The sequence below is a fragment of the Centroberyx affinis genome, unplaced genomic scaffold, assembly GCF_046629955.1.
Source record: "Centroberyx affinis isolate AG114_WGS23_722 - 3 ecotype Tasmania unplaced genomic scaffold, CSIRO-AGI_Caff_v1 ptg002360l_1, whole genome shotgun sequence".
Classification (NCBI taxonomy): domain Eukaryota; kingdom Metazoa; phylum Chordata; class Actinopteri; order Beryciformes; family Berycidae; genus Centroberyx; species Centroberyx affinis.
In genome coordinates, this window is record NW_027280620.1 from 626,138 (window position 1) to 648,412 (window position 22,275).

The 22,275-nt window shown below is 39.7% G+C and overlaps 1 protein-coding gene across 1 annotated transcript; it reads right to left on the reverse strand.

The window, feature by feature from the left end:
• Positions 1 to 1,936: 1,936 nt before the first annotated feature.
• Positions 1,937 to 20,758, reverse strand: sez6l2 (seizure related 6 homolog (mouse)-like 2). The gene is made up of 18 exons (XM_071533307.1): positions 20,701 to 20,758; positions 20,339 to 20,467; positions 20,036 to 20,251; positions 15,490 to 15,623; positions 13,911 to 14,103; positions 13,255 to 13,440; positions 12,814 to 12,997; positions 11,989 to 12,152; positions 10,590 to 10,784; positions 7,977 to 8,115; positions 7,118 to 7,314; positions 5,185 to 5,379; positions 4,340 to 4,534; positions 4,032 to 4,223; positions 3,545 to 3,583; positions 3,050 to 3,167; positions 2,260 to 2,371; positions 1,937 to 2,056 (listed from the first exon to the last, which is right to left on the reverse strand). Exons 1-18 carry the CDS (start codon positions 20,756 to 20,758, stop codon positions 2,027 to 2,029), a joined length of 2,676 nt encoding a protein of 891 aa, XP_071389408.1. The 3' UTR covers positions 1,937 to 2,026.
• Between the last annotated feature and the right edge of the window lie 1,517 nt (positions 20,759 to 22,275).

Below are 22,275 nucleotides of genomic sequence, written 5' to 3' on the forward strand. Positions count from 1 at the left end.
CCCTAAGGTTAGAACTGAATTAGGGTGAGAGCCTTTATGTATTCTGCAAACTCACTGCAAAATGATTTAGAGCTGAAAGCCTAAACGTCTGCCTGTGAATTCAAAGTGAAGGAACTTGTGGCTTTCTCAAAATGTTTTGCCTTTGGTTTGTTTAGTTCAAGAGTTAAATAGGTTTTGACTGTGAATCTGCTGGTTTGATATTGGTCTGGTTGACTTTGGAGAGTCTATGCAGATTTTACTTACTGTTTCATATGATCTTGACTGTATTTCAATGGTATCTTACTTTGCTCCTTGTTTAATGTGATTTTGACTGTATTCTGACTTTGTACATTGTTATTGGTCTTAAACTTTCTCTTGATGCTGTTTTCTTGGCCAGGTCTCCCTCAAAAAGATATTCTTAATCTCACTGGGACTAACCTGGTTAAATAAAGATTAGATAAAAAAATGATTCTCAGTGGAGCAGCTCTAGCTTTTGTCCCTTGATGACATGACATATTAGAGCCTTAGGTTTCTAGTTATTATCTTCAGAAGATATATTCACGCTCACATACACCTGACTGTCTAAGGTAATTTATAGACAATGTGATCTGATCTAAGGTGGATTTTTTCTTCCAAACCAGACTTAGAACATTACTTTCCCATTGTGATGTTCCTTTAGTCGGGTGACATATATTCATTTGTCAACACAGTGTGTGTCTTATGTAACAGGCATGATGGCCTTGGAACGGAAATGACTTGGAAAAATAAAAGTTCATTTTACTAAGTGTTACACCATTCAACAGAGACTTTATTTCAAGTTCAGCAAATAACTTACTGCCTTCAAAAGAGTGTATTTATATATATGAAGCAAAGAAATGCTACTGATGATAGAAGAATTAAGTCTACAAAGCAAAAGTCTCCGAGATCCTTCATTTGGCTCAGTGAATGAGACTAAATTCACCGTTCAAACAATCAGTTGTAAATAAATACATAATGCATTACAGCAAGCAGCCAAGTTTGGAATTTTTCATCAACGTAGTGCATACAACATCAAATCTGATAACAATGACAACTGTCAATAACTATAATGATAATGGCAAGATTTAGCAGAAGCAATAAAATTTACAATCAGTGCATGCTATAAGCATAATGACATTCATGTCCTCACCTTTTCTTACATGTCATGTGACATTGGGTGAAAATGCACTCCAGAAACAGCAAAGAATAAAAATAAACACTGGCTTTGTAAACACTATGGCAACAAGAGATGAAACACTTAAGGACATTAAATTATTTAACATTATATTTTGGCACTGGATTTTCATTATATATATAATGAAAATATATAACCTCCCGCCACCATGTATAAGTGTATATATATATATGAGGCTTATATATATATATATATATGTAAATATATATATCAGCCTCAGTCAATATTAAGTCAAATATTTACATTCAATTTGTGTATGTGTGTTACAGAGAGAGAAAGAGAGAGGAAGAGAGAGAAAATGACGAGCTCAAACTTTTTATCATTATTGAAAATAAAACATTCTTCCCCTTGAATACATCTCAAAATGTAACATGAGCCACAATGAAAATTAAAGAAAATCATTCAGCATTGTTACCATTGATTGTTACATATAAAGTATTGCCAAGTTCTCTAATGTTTTGGCCTCATAATAATTTAAGTTATTACACAAATCCGTTTCCCTTCTCCTTTTTCCCCTTCCTGCTCTTATGCCTCCCACTCTGTCATTTCTTCTGTTATTCATGTCTTACCCTTCATAAGGCACCAGTCCTAATGATACTTAAAGTTGGACTGTGAAGAAGAGCCCACAACTGGGAGACCACCACATCTGCTCAAACAAATATAAAGTAAAGCACGTCTATAACCGATAAATAAGGAACATAGTGATGGTAAAACAGAAAGAGAAGGAAAAAGAATGATAAAAAGGGGAGTGAGGCCATCTTAGAGTAAGGGACTTGTCTTCCAAAAGAATTGAATCCTCCCGTGGTTTTGAATTCTCCTCAAGACTTTTTTTCTTTAAATGGATACTTCATATTCCCGTGTATCCTGCAGGCAAAGTGAGAATAAAATCAATTCAAGTTACCTGGCATGTTCTAACACAACATTTTATTGACAGGATAAGTAAGATTATACAGCATTTTGTATTTTCAGGCTATAAACTATGGAGTAGACACTATAAAATGGTCTATAGTCTGAATAAAACCAAATATGAAGCACACATGTGTTTATAGCATTAGCCTCACACTCACCCCTGCCTCATAAAGCGGGTTGTTGAAATCCGACTCGACTGTAATGGGACTGTAGGAGTGTGTGTGAGAAAGAGACTTCCAGAATAGAGGCTTCCACTCTAGTCTGCATATGCTGTGGGTGAGAAAGAGTGTGCATGAATGAGGGCTAGAGTGTATAAATTACTATTATAATAAACTGAGCTGGATAGCTTTCCCAAAGTGTTGGTTCTTGCATTCCCTTCACACACAGATATCACACAATCTCACTCCAAGGGGAACAACAGAAAACCCAAAGCAACAGTAAAGCTCTGCACAGACAACTGTATTGAGACAATTGGTGTCAGATCAGAAAAAAGATATATTATATAGATATATTATATTATATATAGTATATATATTGGGTTATAACCTTTAAGTATTTATCATGTTCAATGTTGGGTAGAAATGTATTAACATGTTACAGCATATTTATTACTTTTCCCAGTAGCAAGCAGTGTCACAAATTACTATTTTGAATTCAGTAATAATGGTACAGTTTCCAATCATTACTTTTGTTGTAATAACTATATCCCTTCCTCCTATTTGTTTTGCGTTATAACTAGTCGTCCTCTCCTTTGATGCGAGGAGAGGAGTTTAGCTGAGAAATAGCAGAAAAGTTGACTTTCTTTGGTTGGCGCATGTTTTCTCACTACTTTGATTCTATCAAGCAGCAGGATGACAATAACATTGGACATCAACTTTTTACATTGAATTTGATTACCTTAGTCATTCACAAAGAGACACACAGGTGATGCAATTGAGTGTCACTTACTTCGTATAATACATGTAAATTCCTCCAATCAAAAGGATGACCAGGATGATGGGCAGAATTATTGCCAAGGCAATGTTCTCGCTCAGTATCTGATGGGACGGCTCGAATGACTGGGAAACTGTAGAATATAGATAGATAGAGAAAACATGAAAATGAATCACAAAGTGACAGGTAATGGCTCTACTGATTGTTGTGAGTTTTTTTTCTGTTCCTAATAAATGTACTTTCCATTGGGTTATTAATCTACCATCACAAATTACTTTAATGGAAACACATAAATACTAAATCTGGAGAAACTCTCATAGCCTTTGACTTGTATAAAAACAGGACATCATGTCTTTAGTAAACCAATACACAACTCCCAATACACACCTTCCTACATTTCAAACATTTTTACCCAGTGGAAGTTACAAATATGATTTGATGGTCTATGTCTGGATAGATGCCTAAAACATTATGACCCAATGGACTTGGACTTGAGAAAAAAAAAATCACCTTCTAATTTGTGATCATCCAAAAGCTCCTCATATGCCACTGTGAGAGACAGAGACAGAGGACATTATCATGATTTCAGGAGACAGAAAACAAGCTGTTTGTTATTATGCCTCCGATGAATACCCTGGAAGCCAGATGGAAGCCTGGATCCTTGAAATACATTTCTATCCTGACTGCACCTTCAGGATCTCACTATCATTTTTCTTCTTGCTACTTTATCTTCTATTACTAAATATATTGTATAAGATGGAAGAGCACAACACCTCCATAGTCCACAAACTTTGCATCAAACTTTGTTAGACAGTTAATGGCATTCTTAACACAAACACTTCCTATAAGTTAAGTATATTTGAGAAATATAAAACTTCATTAATTCACACTGGGGAAATTGCAGATGAGATGTTTCGAGCAATTTTCCTGTTCTGTTTCCAGACTGCAAACATTGGCCAAAGAAAATCCAAATCACAAAATTAGTGACAGTCTTTACCTTTACAAAAGGGCGGTGGGCTGTTCCACTGAGACGGATGGCCTGGGACGCAGTTGATAATGACCTCACCGATGAGTTCGTAGCCCTCATAACAGAAGAAGCGCAGCGTCTCCCCTGCTTGGTAGCTGTGCTTGTACAAGGTTTGGTAACCATTGTCAGGAACGCCAGGGTTTGGGCATGGGTCATATTTTACTGTTTACACAGAAACAGACAGAGGACAATTAAGTATTTGCACTTAATTTCTGCTGTGTGCAACAGGCTTAACAAACAGACCGGTGAACACACTGGGTGGCAAGGACAGGACTCACAGACACACTTTGGGCTGCGGTCGCTCCATTTGGGGGTGCCCGTGTCCCGCCCGTGGCAGGAGATTTGGCTGGGACCTTCCAGCTGATAACCCTGGTTACAAGAGAAACGGACCACTGTGCCGACGGCGAAACCAGCCTCAGGACGCACAGAACGCGCTCCGTTCACCACCTCGCCTGGATCAGGACACTGCTGGACTGCAGGGGACAACGTGGGACACATCATACAATTTACAAATTACAACATCATGTTGGTGTTTAATTTGATCCTGTGGTGGGACTTCATTAAAAACGTCTCAATACACAGAACAGGAAAACAACACCTATGTGAATCCTAACTGCATTGATTATAATAACTTAATAATAACTTTACTTATATAGCACTTTTCTAAACAAAGTTACAAAGTGCTTGACATAAAACATAAAAGACAAGAAAAATAACAATTATAACAACAAGGGATAAGCAAAGCAACAATATATTGAATAGAAGAGGCAAATAAAAGTTAAACCAATGAAAGCATAAAACAAAGATAAAACACAGGTAAAAGGGTGTAGATAAAAGAATAAATCAATAAAACTATGAGAAGGCCACAAGTAAAAAACATACAGGCAATCAGAAAGAAGAAAGAAGCCCCAATGTGTTTTTGCTTGGAATTAAATATTTTGAACTTTTCATATCTTTCTTGTCCAATGTTCACACAAAATACAACTTTGAACCCCCTTAGCTTCAAAATACTATACAAACTCATATTTACTTATCACATACATATGCCAGTCCATATCAAGAGTTCCTGTCTGGATTTAGGATTGGACTTTTAAAATATAGTATGAGCCCCAACTTGTCTCACCTTTAACACAAGTAGGTGGACTGCTGCTCCAGGAAAGGTCCCACTGGCATGTAATGATGTCGGAGCCGCTGATGTCATATCCTGGTTGGCACTGATAGGTCAACACACTGCCTCTCACAGGAGAGGAGTGGGAGGAGCTGATCCAGCCATACTCAATCTGAGGGAGGGTGGGGCAGGTGTCATTCGGCTCCACCTCTGCACGACACAGAGAGAGTGCATTTAAATTATAAAGAGAAGATGGGTAGAAAGAAGTTAATCTGTTCATTATCTGTTCATCAATAAATACATCCGATAGTTTTGGCATATTGCTTTAGATGTGTAAAATGCTTTTCTGTCCAAAATGCAGATAGAACCTATAAGTATTTTATGTGTCCATGACAGTTGGTGTCCAGTGCAAAATTGCAGTAGTTGAAAAAAAAAAGTTTTGATTTTTGTAACCCTGGTATCATTTGCCGAGTAAAAGCTTCAATATTAGCTTCAAATTTAGCCATATAGCAATAACAAACTCCAATGTTTCTTCTCCTCATGTTACACCATCCAAACATTGGTGGCAGCATGGAAGCACAATAACAAAAGCATTTAATTACAATGACCCTTATACCTTTAGTAAAATAAGCAACATTATTTATTATGACCAAACCCACTGTTTAACTATGTGCTTACTTTACAAAACTGACTATTTTGACGGGCCAGCTAGGTCAGGCCACAAGAAAAAACACTCAGGGTGATAAACAGAATACAGCCATTCTAAAGATTAAAGATTATTAAGTCTATTTGAATGATGACCGTGTTGAGACAAAACATGTAAAATATGTACATTTGTCAGAAATCGGCCTCATGATCTCAATCTCATGGTGACTTTACTAATGAAGTACAAAGTGTAAATACTGTCTGCTTCATCTCTGTGAGCAGAACATAATCTTTGAGGAATCATCATCTAAGCAGATTTTTCTCGTGAGGATGTCACAGTGTTTGTGTAAATCCCTTCCTAAATAATTTATCAACATCAACAATTTGATGAGCGCTTAACATTTCCCCTCGCAATTATGAAGTGCCGTGGATTTGCAGCCACATTAACTACCAGTTTGCTCAGGGAGTTAGGGACCTGTGGTCAGGGATTACTGCAGGCCACAAAGGTCAGGGTCCCAAAGATAAAAATCTATGACTAAAACAGAAGTTATATATCACATGATAGCAAGGATATGGTAGCAGGATTGGGTCGTCATACACCATTACAAGCTCTTGTTAAACTTGTCCTACATAATTAAGCTTACAGTTTGCAGATACAAGGGTCAACCGTCCCTTTAGCTTACTGTTGGTACAATTTGAGTTCTGAGCTGCTGAGCAGGCTGTTTGAAGACCTGTTTATTTATTTTTGACGCGTGTATGAGTGCGTGATGTGTTGTCTTTTTTTTCAATTGTGAAATTTCAGTAAACATAACAAAAAAATAAGTGTGATGGGAAGAGGCCACTTGATAACTCCAGTGGCATACCTGCTCCTCTAACATCCTGCTTCCGCTAACATCCGAGCGAGATTTCTATTTCTAGAGGAGCTCTCCCAAAATAGCACAAGGGGTAGTTGCATCATATCATGTGTACTGGTAAATTAAATATCAACCACATGAAGGTTTTGGCAGTTACTCTCAAAACATGGATCCAGGAACACACAATGGATTTGAGAAATACATAAATATTAGGGGGCTTGGGAAGAGTTGACTTTGATCTGCTGACTTCAGTGAGCATGTCCACTGTGGGATCTATTTCTTCAGAGGACAAACACATCTCAGGCACCATGTTGTGCAATGCTTTTGCATTCCATTGCATTTTAAAGTAGTAACTTGCTGCCTTACAATTTGAGTGCATATGCCAAACGTGGAACATAATATAAATGGAACCAAATAATTAAATTCATGTACTTACAGAGCATACTTACCACGATAATGAATGAGGAATCCCTGACTTAGGATGAAACTGGAATCATCTGGATCACTTTGAAATTGAATGGTGACCTCTGACCCCCCAGATACAACCTGGAAGCGCTCTCTGGACCCCAGGTACTGGCCGATCACGTGGGACATGAGATCATGTCCATCAAAAATAGTCAGCACATCAGTGTGGCGGATATTCAAACTTCAAGAGGGAAAACCAATGAGAAAAAAAGAAATGAGAATTCACTGCAAAGAGATCCTTTCTTCAGTGTGGGCTTAGTCAGAACAAGGAGAAGAAAGACAGGAAAGGCAGTAGACTATCATGACTATCATCTCTAACATGACCTTATTTTTTTCCCCATTCACTCTGTTGTAACTGTTTTGCTTTCAGTGTTAATTGTACTGAGCACTGAGGTGCATTTTATGGATGAAAGATGATAGATAGAAATTATACAGCAAGTATAAAAATACAGCTACAAAACTATATAAGCTTATATTAAGTATCCAATAACCAACTTCCTACAGCTATGGTAACTGAGAAATTTAACCCAGGCAGTAAATTATCAAATCTGAAACAAAATCAGTGAAGCAAACATCTGAGAATTCAACATTAGGGATTCATTTACTTTATCTGCAGAGCTTCTACAATTTTGCTAATTTCTTTGTGACATAAATAACAAGAAAGCTTTTATATGAAGTGTTTGTATCATTAGTTATGTAAAATTCTCCATTATCTATACTAGTCTTTACATGATTATTCAATTTATTGATTCAAATTGGGACCTGAAAAAAGCCAGGCTGATAAGTATTGACACAGCTATGAGTAGTTTCAACAGAAACACAGATCAAACTAGCTATACTCACATCTGTACATCCAGTTCAATACGTTTCTCCTCGTTACCACGGATCTGCCATACACAGTCTTGCCCCTTGGAGTAGCTCTGGGGCCAATCAGGAGACAGGACGGTGCCGGAGGGCTCGGTCAGCTCCCCTCCACACACAGCTTACAGGGTAGGAAGAGAGAAATCGAGGTGAGGAGGTAGACTGAAGGACTGAAGGGAAGATCAAAGGGTGATGAAATAACGATGGGGGAAGGAAAAGGGAAAAGCGAGTGAAGTGATGAGAAATAAAATATTAATGGAGGGGGAGAAGATAAATAAAGGTATAAAAGAAGAGAAATTATGGGGGAGAGGTGATGAAGGTTTCAGAGAGCACACAAAGAAGGGACAGAGAGATGTACAAAATATTATAAAGCAAAGAGCACAAGTTCCCACAGCCTTTGTAGAATTATCATAATGAAGACCAGCTTACCTAATATATTGAGATGTTTCAAAAAGATTTCATAATAGCTACACTTCGACTACATACTAATTCCTTTAAAACCACTTACAGACCTTTGACATCTGGGTCAGTTGTAGAGCAGATAAGTGAATTTCAATATATTCCACTTTCAAGACTTTGAATTGAGTTTTGTAGATTGGCCATGGTACAAAAAGATAATAAATTGACATCAATTTCGGTTTCACATTCCTGTTGCAATGGCCTTTAAAAAAAGAAAAATGTTTTCATTATTATCTATTTGTCGGGCACCATGAACAACACTGTTGTACTGAAATTAACTGTAGAGCTGATTTTCATCCGCAGTCCCTGGGCAGGAAATATACAGATGTAAAAAGGCAATAGAGTGCCATATACACACAATACAACACAAAAGTTGAAATCCACAGACAATACAGTACAATACATATGATGTCATGAGTGCAGCAACAATTCGGAGTGATGCCATAGAAGAACCATTTCTAGTTCCGCAAAGAACCTTTTAAAGAACCATTTCTGCACTCCTTTGCTTAGACCCCTGCATTGTGTTTTTGTTTATCTGCCCTGGTATAGCCTCATTTGCAATTGCACAATATATAATATGGAGGGGTTTGGTTATTTTCCACATTTATGCCATCACCCACCATCCAATAACGAAGAATTGAGAACCTTTTAATATCCCAAAGAACCATATGGTTGTGGAACCAGAAATGGTTCTTCTGTGGCATTGCTCCGAAGAACCATTTTCAGTTCCAGTTCGCACCTTTATTTTTCTGTGTGTAGTGATGGCCTAAATGAATAGTCAACTTAATCTATCTATTATGGCAGATCAAATCTAAGCTGTTGAGAATGATCACTCTGACACTACTAGCATCAATATATTTGACTTCCACCATATTAACTTGTGACCCTAACAGAAATACAATACAAGCAGTTGGTGAGGTGCGTCAGTAGAGTGAACTCCTGGCATTGTGTAGCACACGATGCCAGGTGTTGCTCTCCCACCAGGCGCCTTAAGTAACTCAGATCATGCAAAGCGCCTCCTGATTCCTTCTTACAAACCGAGGCTTGAAACTGTCAAGCCGGACTAAATACCAGTGTGCATGTGGCCAGGTTAGGCTGTGGAGCGGATCCAGGACTGCCTGGACTCATCGCTCTGGCACGTGTTCACCGAAACATGTGATGGAATAGATCAGCGCATGAAGACAGTTTTCATCCTACACCGGCTTCTGTGAGGAACACTGCATTCCAGCCAAAACAGTCAAATACAGCAGTAACAAAACATAGTTCACTTACAATCTGAGAAGGCTATGAAGGGTCATGAAAAGTGGTAATAAGGCTGAGCGCGAAAGAGGCAAATATGAGCTGGATAAGACAGACACGGCCACCGAGACTGAACACAAGCAGAATCTGCAACAACAGTTTTGCTCCAGTGAGTGCACCTGTATTTGGGAAAGCTCTATAAAATATTACCAGCCACAGACGCGAAGCTCTCCCAACCACAGGCTGATCTGTCATTACCTAACCAGCTGAACAATGTCCATCGGAGGCATGAGAGGCAACCCTCCTCCAAAACCAGTTCTCAGGACCCTGCTGAAGCCTCTAACCTCTCCTCCACACTGGGCACATCATGTTGATAATATGGCACGTGAGTTTTCAGCCAGACCTTGGCCCGGTGCAAAGTCCCTGCCGGTGTTTTATCTTCCACAGTTTTATCCCAGAAAAACATATCTCCTGCCCTAATGACTACAGACGAGTGGTACTGACATCATTTCACCGTCTGTTCCTTTCAGTTTGCATCGCATGCCAACAGATCAGCGGATGACACTGTCAGCGTGGCTCTCCACTTCATGCCACAGCATCTCACATTCAACACAGTTCAATTCCAGTACTACATCTAGAAACTGACTGAATGTCTTTCTCTCTTCATCCTCAAATTGTTGTGTAATGGGTGATTATAGAATCCACATGCTGTCCTGAATGTCAAAACTCTGCGTGCTCGTCTGGGAAACGCTTCTGGAAGCATGAACTCACAGAGGATTAAGGTCGATTAAATCTAGGAAATGCGGCCCAGAACGGAAGGAAAGAAGGACGGAAGAAGGATAAGAAAGGGCACACAGAGCGCACTTCTGATAAAGGAAATGAAAAGCAAACACTTACCCTTGCACACAGGCTCACTGTCGTTCCAGTGCGGATCGCTGGGGTTGACACACTCGATCATGGCCGAGCCTTGCTCCATGACGAAGCCCGGAGAGCAGGTGAAGGTAACAGTGGTGCCCAGCTGATATGTGATGTCACTGCTGCTGAAATTTCCATGGGGCATGTAGGGCTCCCAGCAATGTTCACCATCAAAAGCTGAAAGAAGACAGAGAGAGAGAGAGAGAGAGAGAGAGAGAGAGAGAGAGAGAGGTAAGAAGCAGTGTGTGTGTGTGTGTGTGTGTGTGTGTGTGTGTGTGTGTGTACCAGTTACAATAAGTATCTCCCCCTCAATCCCAACTTTTTGTGTATATGTTTTTCATTTTCTGTACTACAAAAGCACAATAGTTAAACAACAAAAATCTAGCTTGTAAAAGTGTTCTCATGCATCACTTGGGCCAAGTCGACCCACTGGCAAAAATGTGTTCAATATTCCTTGCATTTCCAGTTAGATTTGTATAGATTTAAGAACCGATTAGATTATTTTTTCAGTGATTTTCTTGTTTTGGTTTCAGTTTAATTTGTTTCAGAATAGTTTTAAGCGTCAGAAAGAAAGTTGTTCTCCTTCACTTAGTTGCCTGAAGAAATTATGCAACCCCAGTTTATGGGTGTGGGAGAAATGTAGCTTTTAACTTGGGCTCTGTACCCCCCAAAACCCCAAATTCCCTTTGGCTAAAAAAGTTTAGGCAGTAGAAACGAACTAAAGGCTGCAGGAGTGAGCACCATCAAGGCCCAAAATAAATCCCACAGAAGCGTGGGCAGACTATAAGCACTTTGTTGCCTCATTATTCCCCTCTTATGCCCGACAAGAAACTAATGAGGAGAGGGCCTTGCATTTCTAGAGGGCCGCCTCCTATTAAACTCCATTCCCATTTTGGTTGTAGTCAACTCATATCAATCCATGGTGGCTTTTACTTTTAGTTTTAGAAGCTACAGTTTCAGTAAAATGTCAGTTTATTATATTAACTATTATTACTTTTTAATAAAACTGAAGAAAATGACAATTCCAATGTTAATCCAAAGTCTATTAAATTCTGTGGTGAGTTATTTTAATTGTATCAAGTATTAGACTGAATCTGACTGGTTTTCAGGGAGAATGCTTTCAAAAATTATACATAATTTTTTTAACCATCTTGTGATCATCTTAACACGGTGCTTCTTGAAAGAATTGTTCTTATGTTAGGTTTCAGCACTGTTTCTTCCTCACTGCTAAACCTCAAGATTGGTTTTGATCAAACTTTGCAAAAATGTGACAGAATGAGGTGCAGCTCTGCTGCTGCCTTTGTGTTTTGTTGAGTAAGGAAAAGGCTTGCTCATGGAAGAGAGAGGATGCAGGATAAGTATCAGGAGTCTCTCTGCTCACCCTCATACCGCAGTGCCAACAGCAGAGGGATGGAGGAGGAATCGGCTGTGAGCTCCAGGTACAGCATGGAGCTCTCGCTCAGCAGCCCACGCTCAGGAACATCGTCCAGGTCTGAGTCAAAGAGCGGAGGAGACAGGGAGCTGTTTCCACTGCGCACAATTAACCTAAGAGGAACGAACCACAAAAGAGACTGATGGGATTAGTAAACCTGATAGAAGAGTGAGATGCTCTATCAAAAGCGAGTTAGGCCAAGAACCCCAGCTGTGAGCAGTGTGTGAACTGGACAAAAGGCCCTCAGGACAACTGTGCATGCACACGGGTAGTGAGTTGATGATACACATATGATCCCATTTCTGAAGTCAAGGCTAAAACTTTCAAATCTATTGTGTAATGCTTAGATTAAACAGTTTTGATTAACATAATGTTCACCCAGACAATTAAATAATGGTTGATTCCTTTATTAGTAGATTATGACTTTTTAATTTGCATTCTTTGTAATATAGCCAATTATTTATGATATGTGTTGATCGTTAAATGATCTGAAAAGCTGTAATCTGCCCTATGACTGCACCAGACCTCTCGAAAATGTGTCATTTTAAGAGGAACATGGTGCAGGTGCAAAGGACTGAGGAGGCATCTCAAAACAAAACATACACGTTTTGATTCACCATAGCAAACAAGACTCATAATGTTTAAGTTTGATATATGCATTCATAATAATCTGTACTCCATGTGGTCTTAATGACAAAACTGTTGTGCACATTCTGGGAGAAACCAGACTGTATGAGACACAAGCCAGTGAAAAAACACACAGATTTATCTTACTTATCATCATCCTCATCCAGTGCAATCCTCTCGAAGTGTAGATGGAGTTTGTGTCCCTCCTTGGCTTCTATTAACCAATGGCAGCTCAGGTTGTTTCCATTACTGTGGTTGCTGACAGACGGAGGAGGAGGTGACAGTATCCGGCCCACTGTTGCATTACGAATCCACCCTCCACACGACACAGCTAAGGAAAAATAACATCCCATACATTATTTCCCAAAATCCACCACCATAAAAATCACAATGAAATTAATGACTAGCCAGTGATTTTAAACCTTACATGCAATTCAATTTATTTTGGCTTTTTGTTTTTATTTATTTATTTTATTTTGGAAATCATTTTGGCTTTCACTGGTGCACTGGTGAATGATGAATACAAAACATTCAGCAGTTTTGTAAGAAAGAAAGAAAGGAAGGCAGAAAGAAAGACATGCAACTGACCAACACACTGTGGCTCAGGAGTGCTCCAGTGCGGCTGTGTTGTGTTGACACAGGTAGCCACCTCATGGCCCCGGACCTGGAAACCTGGATCACAGTGGAAGTGGGCCTGACCTCCAGGATGGATGTCTGTCACCGTCACTCCGCCCCCCTCAGGAGACAGAGGGAACGGGCAGGACAGCAGGAAGGCTGGTGACGTTTTTTGAGAGATAGGAAGGAAGAGGAAAATTCATGATATATTTAAAACATAGTAAATATAATCTGTTCTGCATCACCCCCCTCACACCTCATTAGGCATATTCCTAAACTTGACCAACAGTATGAAGCTCTCTGTGGCTTGGCTAAATAAGGCTGGGCAGAGGAAGCACTCTGAAGTAAGTGTGAAGTAGAGTTTAGTGAAAATACACTCACACAACATAATGTTACCAATGTTTTTCAAGTTAGGTGCATGTGTTCCTATGGAAACAAAAGGCCACTGTACAACCCTGCTGCCTTGTGTGTTGCCAGGTTTTTATCATAGGCAATTTTGTTGGGCAATAGCATCAAAGTACTAGCCTTTACTTGTATGAGAGATTTCTAACCTATCAAGGAAAAGACCTGCCTTGTCTATTTATTTTTCTGTTACCCTGAAGGATCCAAGCAAATGAGTGTTATTTTACCTTGATAGTGGAGGCTGAACATGCCATGGTTGGTCTGTCGGAGACTGCGATAGTGAATGTGCACCTGATTGGTTGAACTGCGGATCACCTGACCCTCTCTCATCAGAGTCTCGTTGGCCAACAGCTCTGGTCCCAAACCTCCATACCCCAGGATTGTCAGAGACTCTTCCTTAGACAGGTTGACCTTCCTCACCTAGAGGGAAAACGGGAAAAAAACAACATGGAAAACAGTAATGTCCTACTGTGTGATGAACATTTTAGGACATCCTCCTTGTCTTCCTCCTCCTGCTCCTCCTCCATCCTGCTCCATCCTCTCCAGATATCAGAGTTCACCCCCCTATCCCATCTCACAACACTCCTAAACAGAAGTGGATTTTAAAAATATTTTAGTGAAGCTGTTGATTTGTTTTGCTCTCTTTAATGTTACAGCACAGTAATTCAGTGTTTCAACTGACAGCTGTCTTGTAAACCTGTGATGTTGCTGCCAATAAACTACTACTAATACTACTACTAAACACTTAAACACCTAGGCTACTTAAAGGGGCAGTAAGTGATCCATGACTTTATCAACCTCTACTGGTGACAACAACATCTAAAGGTCTAAAACAGCTTATGGCCTGTAATTGACATCAATAAGATCACATTCTCGCAGTATAGAGAAGTAAGTTAGTTAATAAGAGTAGTGAGAGAAACATCTAATGAAGAGGAATATACTGTATCATGATGCAAAATACAGTATGAAATATTCATGAATACTGAATTAGGTATTTTAAAAGAGATTAATTTAAATAATAAATTACTAACAAATTGTTAGCTTGTTATCACATTGATTTAAATTCTTAACAGTTATGATACAGTACACAAATTATTAATTTATTAACATGTCACTGATAGATGATAAAATAAATTACACTACCCAATTACCATCAATTAGTATGCAATGTAATTTGAACAAATTTACTGATCTTCAATACGTTGTAGTTAACATTAAATGATAAGTAATAAATGCTAAACAATGATTACTTCACCATTTATTAGTGATTGCTACAAAGTGTTACCAAATTAACTTGAATCTTCACACCTTAATTGTCCCATAATGCTCTTCTCATTCATTTTATAATAAATCATATTGTTGTATAAGTACTTGTGTATGTAATATGTTTTAAGCTATGTTTGCTAATGTTAATTAGCAAGCCAAGTAGCCTAACGTTACTGTATTCACCATAGAAGAGATTAAACCAACTAATTAACTAGGGAGCCACAGAGCTGATATCACATTCAAATAAACTGATAAATAATTGGCTCTCATGTCTTCACTGTGGGAGTGTACAGCATCTGAATTTGTTCATTCTGACTGCAAAATTTTGTAGGTTGATTAAATGCTTTAACTATGTCTTCTTCTACTAAGAAATACGTTTTATGATCGTTTTTGTACTATATTCCTCTCATTAACCAGAAAAGCACAGAATCCTAAACTAAGATCAAATTGAATGGACTTTGTTGTGACAGTGGGAAGAATTGTCTTTGCATTTCCTGTGATTTACTGCTTACTGATTCACATGGAGATAAGATACATTACCTGAATTTCCACACCGTAACCTGCGTACACAGTAATGCTGTAGGTGCATTCCAGAGGGGAAAAAGAAGATGAAGACGCAGGGTCTGGTGACTCTACGATATCCTCCATCGCTGACAGAGTCGCATTGCATTGTACTGTGAGAAGAGGGAAGAGGTGGGAGAAGAAAGATTAAGTATTCAGTGTGTATGTTTGTGTGAAGAAATAGGCTTAACTTTAAAAAAAAACGTAATTTATCCAGGGAAGCTTTACTGAGCATGCATGCTTTTTTCAGCAACAGCCTGACATTCATACAGTTACACACTTTCACTCTAGTTGAGCATTGCCTTTTCATTTTCCCCACTATTTTCACAGTCGGGCCAAACTGAACTTTGAACTGGCAACCTGCCCGCTTCATTAAAAATTTGCTGCTGCCGCCACAATCTGAAATAATCACATTTTGTGGTAAGACATGTCCCATTGTACAGCTACACTCTCTATTCTCAATTCCATGGATTTATCCTCACATTTATTGTAAACTTTCTTTTATCCTGCACTGCATCTGTTTAAGTTTTATGAAAGCTGTAAACAATGATATATGATAGATGATTACATCACCAGAAAAACCACATTCACCAACTTAAGACAAATAGACATAAAAAGTTAACCAAATAGTTTTCTGTATTTTGCTACAGATCACAATTCAATAATGAAGCGGAGGTTTCAGCTATCAGAAACTGCCTTGCCACATACAAATAATTTTTTAGTGAACTGAAAACCAAATGCATCACTTTCACAGTGCCTTTTCACATTTTCAAAATATATTTTCAAATATACCATATACAGAAAAAAAAAACGTTCTAAAAGCAGTAAGCTAGTTTAGCGAGCATTGTCTTTTCTAAGAAGGTTTGCAGGGAGCACAGCGGCAGCTTGCTTTCAAACTGTTCTGGGAAATGAGTAAAAGCTCACCATGGAAGTAGAGGCCATAGCAAAAGACGCAGTATAATGAGTTGATAATTACAGGGAAAAGTTACCAGATAGTCAGTATAATAAAATGATACGGAGCTGTTTTGCTGTACTGTGGGTGAAGATGTGTGGCTTCTCCCTGGTATACCACTGTCCCCCAGATAATTATTTTACTGTCCAGATGACTGACTGAAATTACCGATGAGCATGTGTAAAATCAAATTACTGACCTCCCCCGGTAATACTAATGCTGTCCGGAGATGGCTCTACAGTTCATTTGGGTAATAATGCTCTGAATATTGACAAGCTCAAACTACTGTAAGAGTGCCAACATTGGTGAAATGAAATTATTTAATGTCAGGTTTGATAATTCAGCTGATAGTGTTAAATGGAGAGTCAATCAGAAGGGCCACTGCACCATCAGCCAGGAGACTGAAGTGACATGCTTCAAGATGGATTCATCTGAGCTTCTGCATGTAGCGGATACACTTAATGGCAGGCAGTGTTGTGAAATAATGATATGACCTTATGCCATGCAATAAAGTTTAGGTATGCAGACCAATCTGGCAATGTATTGAAGGCATTTTAAAATGTCATTTAATACTGTGCTCTATGGTGATTCGTGGTATGGTCACATAATCCTGTCATGGTGGGGGAATGTAATGGTTGCATAATTCACATCCACATCACCTACGTTCATGCTCTTTTCAGGACATTTGAAGATGAGACTGTGTTGGTAATACTAGCAACCTGCTAACATTGTTTGATAGTTCCTATGCTTTTGAAAATTCAAACTTTGTCCCATAACTTTGTCATATTCAGCCTGTAGGGGAAAGGTGTTTTGGAAACAGAGGTTGCAATAAAAACACACACACAAAAAAACAATAAAACACAGTAAAAAGAATAAAAACAACATAAAAGTCAAGTAAAACAAAACCAAATCACCACAACATGTACCCATATAGACCGACATCAGTTGATAAGACCAGATATTGAATATATCAGCCAATTGTCCCACCACAGCAATATTCTGTTAATACTGCTACTTCCCATTCCAGGCTACAGTATTGGTCTAAATACATTTTTAAAATGCAATCCTCTGTTTGTTACACCTGGAGACTATTTTCCACTCTCTCTTCTTTCTCCTCGTTCCCTCCCCTCCACCGCTGCCGCCCTCCACCCGATGTTGTCACCTACTACAAGAGGAAGCTCCCTCCCCCTCTTTCTCTGGCTTGACCTTTCTGTCCACAAATCTGGTGTCAATCAGCTGACCCACCACCTGCATTCTCAACGCCATTTCCTCATCCTTATCTCAAACCATCACTATGGTGATGGTGATGCTCTTTTTTCACCAGAATGAACAACAGCTCTCACCCACCTTCACTGAGTGCTATACAGGCAGCCGAGCCCCTTCAGCCAAAGGTTTATATTGTCATGGCGCACTGCTGAAGTGCATTTTAGCCACTCATTTGAACAGGACACCATTTGGCACGTCAGCAACTCTATTATTAGTTATCTAGTCATGTTGAAACTAACTGATACTTTGTCAAATTAATGCTGCCGTTCTGATGATGTTACAACATTGATATTAGGTGCTGCTGCTGATGACAATGGTTATATTCATTCACCTGGCTATTGGTTTATTTGATTTGAGAATAACTGTTGGTTGTGTTCATAATCCATGTTCTGTTTGTTTTTTTGTAATTACTAAAAGACAAAGGGCATTTTGAAATTTTATTGCAAATATTTTTCTGTGTACAAAACTTTTCATGTCACAATTTGAAAAAATAAGTTAGTTACAAACAGCGAATGTGTCACTTGACAACAAATACACAATGTACAAAATATGGCAGACATCTTCCTGACTTTGTGTCGCAGCTCCTTTAGCACAATCCACATCTCAATTGTCTCAAAGCTTTAACATTCTTCTCTGACTGGATTCTCTTTAGCTACATCTCCTCCCTTGTGATTGGTATAGATTTAATAACAGAAATCAATAAGGGATAATACATGAAAGTCCATGTAGGTAATTTTAGTGATGCAGCTGGCTTCTCCCAGCAGTTGAGACAGGTGAACCACTGTGTTTTTCTGGCTTTGTGTTATGGGGGACAGAGGGGGAAAGAGGTGGTGTCACTGAACCCATCAAACAGGAGACCTGGAGTGCATTTCATCACCTACATCACCAGGTATCGGGCCTTTGGCTGACAGGAAAACCCCCAGTTTTTAGCCTGTGAAAAGAGTAAAAACACCACCTTTGAAAAGCTTCTTGGTGTGGAGTTTCATTACTGTATGGGACAGTAGCAGGGATGCACTAGTGAATACAAAATGGGTAAACAATGAAATCCATTTGGTGATAACCAAAGGATAACAAAAATAATAAAAGGTGTTTTCAGAATAGTACCAATTTATGTTTTATATTATTTTCATAAAGATTTGCAATGAATGTACTAAAATATTAGGGCATCTCTTGATATTGAGCACAATCCACATCTTAGTTGGCTCAAAGCTTACAAATCCTTCTCTTTATCTACATCTCCTCCTTTGTGATTGGTATACATTTAATAAGGGAAATCAATAAGGGATTATGACTTCTACTTGGATTCACCTCATCGGTGTACTTCATGAAAAGAGAAAGTGTCCCTAATATTTTTGTACATTCATGGCTTATCAGCTTGTAGGGTGTGTAAACTAGGCTTTTGCTGTGTTTATGCTTCACAACACTCCTGGCTGGAATCAATCTGAAAAATCTGAAATATACAAACCAGCCGTTCTTTACTCTCATCTTCTCCTGGTCTCCAAGACTTCAGTCATCTGTGTCCTTCACCCTCCACCTCCCTCCAAAAGTTCAACACTTGAATCCTGTAACCCGGACGTACATGAAACATGTTACATGGCACTTGCAGGAGAAAAGCAGGAGCATACACAAACACACATGAACATTAGACTGTTAGCACTCAAATTATCATCCAGCAGCTGTCATTAACTACTTCTAAATTTAGCTGAAATACAAACACTATGATATTAGCAGTAAGCTGAAAACCTAAAATCAACACTTGCTGATGTTTTAGAATGTCAGTTAACATAATTAGTAGTTTGCTAACTTAACTCTATAACTAGCTACAAAAATACAACATTAGGTTACTGAGGACTGATCCTGTAACATTATAAACTAAATCAATTTTTTTTGTTTTGTAAGTATCTCACATTATGCAGAAACTTTTTCAAGTTTCATAATTCAAATTTAAAAATGGCTGTTTCACATTACCTTGTCTGTAGAGATTTCCTTGTTAGTCTTTCTTCAAAGGCAGGCGGAGAGAGAAACAGACGACGTTGCGACGGGAACCAATGTGATTCAATAGAAATGTGTTTATAAAAAACACAGCACTTGTCACTGCTGGTACCACCAAAATCTAAAATACTCCAAAACTACTGGTGTCACCTTCACTTAAACAGATCTGCAAAACATTGAGTTACAAACTTGGGGGTTCTGAATTACTTGCTCGAGCATTTTACCCATCACTTTATCAGAACCACAGTAATTAGATAAACAACCACAGCTCTGGGAGAGTCAGATCCCATTAAATTCATAGCGCCATGCAGGTACCTGGCATGTGCATTGTGGTTATGGTTGTTGTGGTGATCAGAGTGGTAGTGGTCTCCTCCTCTATGAGCGGTGAGGACATGGAATTTCTTGCTCCTGTGTGGCCGGCTGCAGAAGACGAGGTTAAAGCTGTGGTCAGCACCCCCGGAGATATGACGGTAGCCGCAGACTCGGTCTGGCCGAGCCCGGGCACAGCCTGCGTCGGGTTGGTTGTAGTACCTGCAAAGTCCAAAGGTTCAAACGCCGTAAGTGTCAATTCAAATGAGCCACCCACATCATACCAAGCCAAGACCCATATTAATGTACCTGTGCCTACAGAAGCCTGTCCCAAATATTCCTTACTCTGTAGAGCAGCATGGATCAGGTCACCCAGTGGATAAGAGTCTGGGGTTGATGTGGGTGGAGCATCAGGCTCAGGAGTCACAAAGCTCATTCCTGAAATAGGCAAGACTCATTATTTGTTATTCACAAAAATAACTAAAGATGCATGTGATTAGCAGGACTTGGCAAGCAAACTGCACAGCAAATAACTATTTTTCTAACCACTGGTCTGTAATCTAAAAGCCACTCACCACTAGTCCATGATTATGCTGGGACAACAAACGTGCATGCATCAGAGCACGCACACACACACACACACACACACACGCACACACAGTATTTGTTACCTGAAGCTAGGTGGATCATGGTGACAGACAGCATCACAGCAAGACGTGAGAACCCCATGGCTTTGGATGAGACTGAGTGACCTGAGAGGGTTGAAGCGTGCAGAATGATTAAGCAAAAAGATGCTATGATCATCTACAGAAAAAAAACCAATCTCATCATCACAGTCTCATTATTTATTAGCACGCAGGGTTTCATCAAGAGGCGCAGGAATATCTCTTGTTGAACTGCAGTCCTTCATTAGAGGTTGAAGTTGTCATGTTTATCACATTGATCCCAGAAGAAATAGTACAATTTTCCCCCTGAAAAATTCAGGAAAATTCCCTCGCAATTCAGATATTGAGCGTATGTTTACATCACACAGGCCAAAATGACTCGGATTAGTGGATTACTGCGATATATCTAGGAGGATAACCAATTCAATATATATGATGTAGACCCATAAATGGCAATTTAATAATAGTTATTTTCACAGGCCTGGGCGAGTGAAAGAGGTAAACATTGCGCCCGCAAGAAGGTTAAATTTTCAGGCATTCCCCCTGCATTTTCTCTCCAAATCTGCAACAACATGCCAGAAAATGCGCTATTCCAAAATTCACCAAACAAGGCTACCCTCACCACACGCACTCCATAAGACTAATTATATCATTAACGCGTTAATGCTAATGTGTTAATAAGCACGTCCGTCGTTATTCGAGGCGTTTCCTCGGTGAAAATGCCAGCGTGGTGTGTGACAAAATGATGGGGCTACAGGAGGCAGCATCACTCGCATCTCACCCGGCCCTCTTTGTGCGGAGGACGATTTTTAGCGTCAGTCATCTCCACTGTGGGAGCGACAACCATGTCGGCAACATTGAAAGGCAGCTGCCGCTTACCTTCGTCTCCAAGCTGCCTCCTCTGGTCTTTTTCTTCGACTGTATATCCTGTTGCTCTAGGCCCCGAGAAGGCAGAAGGGTTGGTGTTGGTGAGATGCCCCTAGCTGGTTGCCGTGTGGTTGACGCATTCGGCTGTGGTGTGAGGGCATTTGTGTTGAAGCTCCAGGTGCGCCCTAGTGGCTGGAAGCGCGCATTGCACCGGCGAGCGGCGGTTTTTCAGACTTGTCTTTGAGCGCTGGAGGAGCTGTCCACCAGGACGGTGCTGAAGTCTGTCCGACACAGCGCTGCACTTTATATCAAGGTAATCACAGAGAGACGCGGCGTGCTATCTACTGTGTGTTTACTCATTTAACGGCCCGCATGTGCCAAACGCTATGCATGCCGAACCTTCTCGTGCAGTAGTTTCCAGTAATGGGTGGAGGTTTGTTTGCGCTAACATGGCATGCGGACACTAAATATGAACCATAGGCCAGGGGAACTGCAGGGGCTGGAGCAGCGGAGCAAAGACAAAATGAAAGCTCAAGCAGTGAGCAGATATGTGTAAAAGATAAGAGTGAAGCCAGATGGTGGGCTGTTTGTGAAACACCGCTGTGGTGTGTAACCGTGCTGTGTGTGTTTGCGCTGGGCAGAACCATCACTTAGCATGTAATTGCTGTAACTACGAAACGAATCTGTAGGAATAAGCCTATTAGGAAAGAGCCC

What these genes read in the sequence shown, in the direction of transcription:
- sez6l2 (XM_071533307.1), bottom strand. Translation starts at nt 20,758, where the DNA reads ATGGGGTTCTCACGTCTTGCTGTGATGCTGTCTGTCACCATGATCCAC. An exon ending in CATGATCCACCTAGCTTCAG is followed by an intron (nt 20,468 to 20,700) that starts GTAACAAATACT and finishes TGCCTATTTCAG; the next exon opens with GAATGAGCTTTGTGACTCCT. An exon ending in ATTGAACTGGATGTACAGAT is followed by an intron (nt 7,315 to 7,976) that starts GTGAGTATAGCT and finishes TCCCTCTTGAAG; the next exon opens with TTTGAATATCCGCCACACTG.